Raw genomic sequence first — 9062 nt, forward strand, 5'->3', positions numbered from 1 at the left:
AGCATGCATGGAGCACATATTAGTTAATACTATTAACGCCTTAGTTTTCGACTGTCCTTTTGGAGTTTGTTCTAATTGTTTTTCCATACTAAAATTAATCCGTAACGTTCAATAGAAGTCATATTAGAAGAGATAGTGACTATATACAAGTCTATATGAGAATCCGTTCTATAATTAATCAGCTTAGAAGGAGTAGATCAGTAAGTTTATATGTTAGTCATCATCTCTCTTTTTCTTTAATGTAAGACAAGTTTATATATGAGCTAACACCTTAAAAAATGTCGAGCTATATTGATGAATAGAAAATATAATCAATCTCATTTTTGTTTTCATATTGTGTAAATACAATAATAGTCATCATCCAAAAAACCTATATTATAGTAGTATATCTTAGTTTTAAATTTTAATAAGTGAGTTCTAAGGCAAACATCATATTATATTTGTGAAAGTATTGGGTCAGACCGTCTGACCCAATATTCTCGTCAGACGGGCTGAGCCTAGTTCTCTCCTCTTATCCTGCTACTTACTTTTTTTTTTACGGGCATCCTGCTACTGCCTTACTCCCACAATCAATTCAATTTCCACTTTCTTTGACGGCCATGGAAATATCCACTTTCTTTGCAATTCCTGGATTTATCCTGCTGATGTTTATCAGAAAGATCGCATATTCTTCACCAATAAGGTTATTTCCTATGATTATCAATCTTTTTTTGTTAATCAAAAGAGCTGTAAAGCCAAGCTACATCATTTATATGCTTCAGTCTTAATATGAATGATTATAGTAGCTTCCTTAGTGTTGTGAATGTTTAACATGGCAGACGTATCTCCCTCATCAAACACCTGCACCATTAAGCAAGTACCGAGAAGAAGAGCTAGAGATCTTGAGAGGAAAAGGAAAAGAAAATAAAATGCTAGAGGAAAATCAGGGCTTTGAATTTTTTCAGTTCTAAGAGGAATGAAGAAGAAGGAGAAAGTGAGAGAAAGCAGAGGTTAGTCTTTTGTTTTCTTTTCAGTTGGTCTTTATTTTCTTTCAGTTGGACTTTCTTTTCTTTCAGTTAGACCTTCTTTTCTTTCAGTTAGACCTTTCTTTTCTTTCAGTTAGACTTTGTTTTTCTTTCAGTTGGACTTTCTTTTCTTTCAGTTAGACTTTCTTTTCTTTCAGTTGGACTTTCTTTTCTTTCAGTTGGACCAACTGAAAGAAATAATGGACTAACTGAAACAAAATGAAGACTACCTGAAGAAAAATGTAGACTACCTGAAAAAGAATAAAGACCAACTGAAACCCAAGTAAGTCTAACTGAAGCACAAAAACCCACTGAAAAACAAAGAAGACTAACTGAAAACAAAATGAAGACTACCTGAAAAAAAATTGGAACCACCTGGAAAAAAAATGAAGACTACCTGAAAAAAAAATTGGAACCACCTGAAAGTCGTCCGACCAAGATTATGGTCGGACGAGTCCGACACAATACGTTCTCATTATATTTTTACCCTAATATTCCACTTTAATTCAGCATCAATGTATGATAATTTAATGACTAAATTATTGAAGTAGAGCATATAATGTTAATGTCACATCCTATCGCCATCCCATAACTTTGCTCCCCTCTAAATTCTAATTAGTTTTAACCATTCCAACTAATATCGTTAGGAAAGTCAAGTAGCAATGCCCAATGAATATTGAATATGAGTTTATACTTTCTTCTTTTTTAACGAATATGAGTTCATACTTTATAGTTAGAAGTAGGTGCAATATTGTGGCCTGGAACATTCTGGATTATGTCATGAGTTATTATTATAATGTTAATTATATACTAATACCTTGAGTAATTTGGCTATTTGCGCAAATTTGGGACAAATCTAACGCGCTTAGCATATTATATATATGCAGCAGAGCACGCCAAGGGGTAATTTCCCATAATCCATGCTGATTAAAATACAAAACATATTTTCAGTAACGGGCCTTTAGACTCCATTTGATTGTGCGTAAAACATTTTCAATGTAAAATGATTTTGATGGAAAACAATTTACAATGTAACATACAATTCTAAAATTAATTTTACGTTGTTTGCTTCCATGTAAGAAAAATGATGACATGAAAGGAAAATAAAAAGAAAAGTAAGGAGGTAGTGAGAGGATCAGAGGAATGTACAAGAGAGATAAGGAAAAGAAAGGAAAACAATTTTCCCTTTATTTGGAATGAAAATGATATTTAATTTCATCATTAGGAGAGCAATTTTACTCAAGGAAAAATAATTTTATACTCCTTTACAAACTAAACAATGTTAAAATTGAAGATAGAGTAAAGAAAAATGTTTTCCGCTCTATCAAACGGATTCTTAATCCAACTTATATTTTTATATGGAACACGATTACTCTTATATGTTGGTCTTTTGTTTTAAGTTAATTAGTATGAATGTCTGACATCTAAATTGTGTGAGCTGAGGGAATTCCACTATATGATTAAAGAGTTTTTGACTTTTTGTTGAGGGATTTTGAAATAGTATTACAGGGTGTTGTTCATTTTACTCGAATTCTTTTGAAAAAAAAAAAAAATTAACCCACTTAAAATTTTAGATGAAAATAACTGTTGAACAAAAAAAATTATAGTTTATTATGATATATCATAGGACATAGGGTAATACATGGGAATATTAAAAAAAAAAAATAACTAACTATTTTATCTAAATGAAAAAAGAAAAAAAAAATAGATTCCACATTGAAATGAACAAATATATTGTTGAAACTTGAGTGGAGTGTCTTGGCCTCGAATAGATTGGACTTAGGTTGATTAATTTGTTTGCTTTCTTTGTTTTATATTTGTATCCTTTTGTATTTAGTTTTCATGTACAATTTCCTTTACTTTCCTTTTCAAGGGTTTTACCTAGACCTGAGCATGGACAAGTCGGGCCTGTTCACGTGCTCAACCCGCAAGCTTGAGGAAATGACAGGCCGTGGTGGTTCTGATCTCGTGAGTAACGGATCAGGCTAGACATGGGCCCATGAGTGATGAAATTTCTAGTTTTTGCCCACAGTTCAGTGTTGGGTTCGTGCATCCTACGGATCTGACCCGTATTTTATGTTGTTTTTGGGATTTTTGACAATTTTAGGCTAAAAAACAAAGGAAAGGGGAGTTCGACCCATAGGCAATCTAGGCGGGCTCGTATGGGTGGTGCAGGCCTAAAATAAAATTTTTTGACAGTGACAGGCCCACTACACACGTAGCGGACAACAGGCCGGGCCGAGCCTCGATTGGGCTCGTGTGGGGGCGGGCCGCGTGCTGGCCTGGTCCATGCCCACCGCTAATTTTGCCCCTCTCTTCCCAAAAAAAAAAAAAGATAAAGTTTTTGTGAATTCAGGATCAAATTTTTCATTTGTGTACCCTCTAAATCAAATCTGACTTTTATCCATATTCTTAATTAGTTGTTGATCTTATTCTTATTTTTCATTATTATTATTGTAGAATTATATTGATAAATTCATTTGAATTAAACATAAATAGACATACTCATTTGGACCAAACAAAATGATTTGATTAAAAATATTTACTCATCACATCTAGTCATTTCGAGGTAACAAGGGACTAGGTAATGATTAATTAGTTATTCCTCTTGATGAGGAGAATGAGTAGTGGAAGATTTTTCCAACTTATATGTTATTTTTGTTTTGATATTGGTTAGGTTGGCTTAACTAATTAACCTCTGCCTTAATTAATAATGTTATCACTTTCTCACAACAATTGGTGGTTGAAAATTAATCTTTCCATATAGATGATGCAATAGAAAGCAACTCATATGTTATTTCTACTCATATATTGGATTTTACAACACTCCTTATGAGATTTTGGAGTTAATATTTTTTCTTATACTAGTACAGGTCGATTCGTCGATCACGATCGACGTGGTTTCATATTAGATGTGTGTTCTTCATCTTCTATTATTAGTTGAATCAAATCAAAATCAACCTTAAATTATAGGTCGTACAACTCTTCTTCAAAATTCGTATACTAATAAAAATCCGTTACGATAAAAGCATGCAAGAGTATTAGATCTCAAAAAGTAATCATAATTTCGTTGAAAGGGAATTTCATATGATTTTATCAAATCCGACACATAATTGTTAGACATTTACTTATACTATAAATATCATATGGCTTCCAATTGATGAATTGATTATAGTTTCATACTTTCATTAGTATCTATAATCAATAATCTTGGAGAATCCTATATTTGAGAGATAGTAACATGGCGCTTGAACATTTGTAAAGCCATTTTATATGTCAAAGAATAGCCCATTTTAACGTTTGTTGTCAACCATCTAAGATAGCCATTATAGTAGTTTATCATATTTCTCTAAAAGTGGAGATAGTAACCCCAAAAAAAGTAAGGGTGATGTTTGTTATCGACAATCTTTGTGGTTGAAATGCTTAGCTCGCTACAAATTAATTCTTAATTACATGAATACAACCTAGGAAGTAAAAGAGACAAGGAGTTAGTTGAAGCAAATTCGCTAAAACTTGAAATAGTTGCCGCATGAATGGAGCCACCGGCCCACCACCAAGATATTAACATATGAAAATCATTCTTGAACTATTGAAAGGCCTTTTTATTCTATAATCATAATGTTTGAGGATGCGAAATTGCCAATTCTGTATAAGAAAAAAATTGATTTTACAGGCAAGGACAAAAGTCTCAATCATCGACTTCAAACTTAGGGCATGTTCTTTTCGAGTAAAATAACTGAATTTAACTTAAGTTATTGCAACTGAATTAAAATGAATTAAAATATAACTAATAGAAATGATAGTTGTAGCTGGACTGAACTAAACTAATTGCAACTGAATTGAACTAAACTGAATTGATTGCAACTAAATTGAACTGAACTGAACTGAATTGATTACAACTGAACTAAACTAAATTAAACTGAACTGAACTAAACTAAACTGAATTGGAAAAAAGTTGAGGAGAACAGACCCTTAACCAGAAAATTTCGATTCTATAATAGTGAAAACATTGAACATTGAAATGTTAAATTGTTTCACACGCTTGACTCGGGTGGTGCAAATAGTGTCACTTTATGACTTTCATAGTTTCATACCAATATAATCTATGTCTTCCTATGCTAAGAGATAGTGTGAAGAAGTGAGAACAAATACCGTGTTATTTGGAGAAGAAATAGAAGATTTTCCTATTATAGTGGTACTACACGAACTGCATTATTTTTTTTTCCTTTTTGTAGCATAATATATGAACTACACGAACATGTTTTTTTGGATTTATTTTCAATTCACTTCAGTCAGTTTATTTTAGTTTAGGGTCTCTTGCAATTCAGTTTCTCTCAATTCAATTCTATTCTATTAAGTTCAGCTTAGTTTTACTTAGTTCAGTTTTGTTTCTGTCGATCCAAAAGAACAAGACCTAACTGACCTACTTTGAGATATTGTAATTATATTATATTTTTCTCATGCTTTTGTACTGAGATATATGAAAAAATATTAAAGTACAATAACTAAGAGCAAAGGAACTAATAACCTTGTGTCTAATTCTCATATAATGTGCATCTTATGTGTAACATATTATATCATATCGTAATTTATTGTATAACAAAATCTCACACGTACATGATGACACATCATCCAATAAAAATGATACAAATTATACAAATAATGACAGAAATCTAATGTTATTTGTTTCATGTCACACAAAAGGAGCAGTGGTGTTGGGTTGTTACAAGTTACAACATAATTAGGTTTGGTGTAACAATTATACTATAATTTATGTTTAATCTTTTGTTTTCCACCTTAACAAACACTTTTATGTGTTTAACATGTTCATAAATGTGTCAATATTATTATTTTAGGTAAGGAGAATACCCTTGCAAGAAGTGTGGAGAAATTAGGGATCCTTCTCTATAGAGGTGAGAATCGAACTCCTATCAAAGACATGAAAAGGATTATAACTTACAAGTCACAATTACTAATTTATCAACCTTAATCCTCAATAGACGTATCCATGTATATATTAGAGAGTATAATAAGGTTAATATTAGGTATAACCCCTAATTTATTAAAGAGTTACCCTCTTAAGGTACCTAACTAGATAATACTCTTTATATATACATAATAATTAGGAATTTCACCTAATATTACAAAAGTATCCCCAATAATCAATTAGTATGTTTTTGAATTATCAAGATATCCGTCCCTCCCACTGCCATTTTTAGATAACACTCTCTCTATATAGATGAATCCAACTAGGACTGGGATGAGTTTAGTTTGGGCGGGAATGGGGCATAGATGGGGATGAAAATCGTACACGTAATGGGTGGTGGAGCAGAGATGAATTTTATGCTATATCCATCCCATCACCGTCCTATCTCTCCCGCCCCGCCCCGATGCACCATCCTTGCGGAACTCGCTTCTCTTTCATCTCATATCCTACTATCTATTAAAAATCATGTTATATATTAGAATGTTTATTATTAAAATCTAATTTATATACTTATATTATTTATAATTTTATATAGCAACTATAGTACTGATAGATTATTTGGGATTATTGGGGTATAATTGCTGCTATGAAGTGATTATGACGCTGATACGATATTGGTGCGGTATCAATGTGGATGGTGGGGTAGGAATGTTTTTAAATACATACCCGTTACAACGATGATAAATTTAGAATCCCCCCCCATGAATTATAAGACGAAAATGAGAACGAAAATATTACACAAATACGAGTATAGAGGGACCATCTTTTATACTCGTCCCTTTCAATTGTCATCCCTAACCACCACTTTTCCATATAACCATCATAACAGTCTAGTTTTCTAATACTCCACTATATCGCGTGTATTAGCACATGAAAACACTACTAGATGTAGTACAATTATCATGTGTGTAGCACTCTTTTAAACAATATTTTGTTAGACTAATGGCTATTTTAAAATATTAACAAACTCCTTCAAGAAAGAAAATCAAAATAAAAAACTCCACGTGTCCATCTCTGCTTAACCCAATACTCTAAAACCACGTCATCCAACTCAAATAGGCCCCATTTCTCTCTCCTCCATCCCCTCTATAAAACCCCCCACATTTCCCACCTCCCAAATCACCAAATCATCTCCACTCAAACAAACACAATTGTGAATTATCTAATCAATTTTCTCTCTCCTCCTCCTCCCATAAAAAAAAAAACCATCCTCTCATTTTCTAATTCTCATAATTTTAAAAAAAAAGTGCCACCCAAATATAACAAGAACTGGCTAATATTACAGCACTGGAGGATCTAAAATCAAAGAGCGAAGAATCCACCAACAAACAGGTGGTACTCGCCCTTTATGAAGCCTTAGCCTCACGTGACGCTCACGAGGTTTCGAAACTTCTTGCTTCTGATCTTGAGTGGTGGTTCCATGGTCCGCCATCACATCAGTTTCTCATGCGTCTTCTTACTGGAATTACATCAGACGGTCAAGATTCATCCTTCGTTTTTAAGCCTCAATCTACTGTTGCTTTTGGTTCTCTTGTTATAGCTGAAGGTTGTGATCATAGCCGTTCAATCTCCTGGGTTCACGCTTGGACGGTTACTGATGGGATAATTACTCAAGTTAAGGAGTACTTGAATACTTCTGTTACTGTTACCCGTCTTGGAAATAATAATAGTAGTAATATTGCGACTGCATCATCTGAACAAAATCAGATTCGTCATCATTATTGTCAGCCTCTTTGGGAGAGTAGTGTTGCTAATCGGGGTGGTAAATCGGTTCCCGGTTTGGTCCTTGCGCTTTGATTTTAAAGTAAGGTAAAGATAATAAATTAAATGAATTCGAGAAAAAATGTTTTGTTTGGCTGTGTTGAAGATTGTGTATTAAGTTTTAAGAGGTGGATTTACCGTGTTATCCTTGTTTAAGGTGTGTTTGGTTGTAGTTTGTGGAAATGTCTTACTCATTTTATTATCCTTGTGTACTTGTTTACTGTTATGCAATAAAACTGTGTCGTTTTAATGATTTTTATTTTGTTTATTTTGTTTTTATCTATGAAGCACCGTAACCACTCGGATGAGTCTTGAGAGTAAATTTTAAATACTTGTAAAAAAAAAAAACGATTTGGATATAAATACAATTAAAAAATTTAAGGAGATAAATGATGACAGATGATGTAAAGATTAACAATAAGTACTAAACGTCTTTTCAATAATGATTACGCTTATAATATCACTTTGAAAAAAAAAATCAAGATTATTGAAATTCCTCCTACTATCCTTGCGTTAAGAGTTTTTTTTTTTATTAGGAAATTAAGTCAGCTCAAGGGCTAATCCCTACCAAGGCTATTAGCTTTGTAGGAACTACCAACACATTAGCTGGTAATGCATGCAAAGCATGCTAAGGATTGCGTTAAGAGTTTGATTCTTCCCTCGAGTGGTTTCTTCTGTGCATAAATTCATCTTACATAAACAAGCAAATAAAAAATAATACTCCTCTCGGTCCATAATATAAACTCTTATTTCGTGCACATATTTTTGAACATATTAAAATATATCTTACAAAATCCCATATAAGTTTGTTCCTTTGTACTTTTGTCTTTTTTTTTTTTATAGATGCTACATTTTTCTTAAATAAAAATGGCATGATAGATGGTACATATTATAAATGGATCACTTTTCACCATAAAAATTTTAAAATACTAAAAAGTTGGTGGTGTATGACTTTCTCTTCTCTTTTAAAATAACCATACTTAGGCTATGTTCAGTTCACCTGAAATTTTCTGATCTGAACTTATCTGATCTGATCTGAACTTATTTTTTCTGATCTGATCTGAACTTATTTTTTCTGAACTGATCTGATTACAAGATCTTATCTTTTAGATTTCTCTCAATATATAGAAAAAATATAGTCATGTGGGATCTTTTTGATCCGTCTCAATGAGTACTTTATTAATATTCAATTATTATAATTTTACTAATATGTAATGAAAGATATTTAATAGTAAAATAAGTTTTAAAACTGACAGATCTGATCTGATCTGATCTGAACTTATTTTTTCTGATCTGATCTGATCTGATTA

General features: G+C 32.3%; 1 protein-coding gene and 1 long non-coding RNA gene across 3 annotated transcripts; both read left to right on the forward strand.

Moving 5' to 3' along the window:
- Positions 1-365: 365 nt before the first annotated feature.
- LOC130590402 (uncharacterized) lies at positions 366-3558 on the forward strand. Of its 2 annotated transcripts, XR_008968281.1 has the most exons (3): positions 385-682; positions 819-989; positions 2878-3558. It is a non-coding gene; the product is annotated as an uncharacterized LOC130590402 (long non-coding RNA). The 2 variants fall into 2 exon arrangements; XR_008968280.1 differs by lacking the exon at positions 2878-3558 and having other exon boundaries at positions 366-682; positions 819-2633.
- A 3542-nt stretch (positions 3559-7100) lies between these two features.
- LOC104908093 (wound-induced protein 1) lies at positions 7101-8005 on the forward strand. Its single transcript, XM_010697168.4, has one exon. The coding sequence runs from the start codon at positions 7438-7440 to the stop codon at positions 7786-7788; it is 351 nt and encodes a 116-aa protein (XP_010695470.2). The 5' UTR covers positions 7101-7437; the 3' UTR covers positions 7789-8005.
- The last annotated feature ends 1057 nt before the right edge of the window (positions 8006-9062 follow it).

Source organism: Beta vulgaris, chromosome 2, assembly GCF_026745355.1.
Source record: "Beta vulgaris subsp. vulgaris cultivar EL10 chromosome 2, EL10.2, whole genome shotgun sequence".
Taxonomy (NCBI): domain Eukaryota; kingdom Viridiplantae; phylum Streptophyta; class Magnoliopsida; order Caryophyllales; family Amaranthaceae; genus Beta; species Beta vulgaris.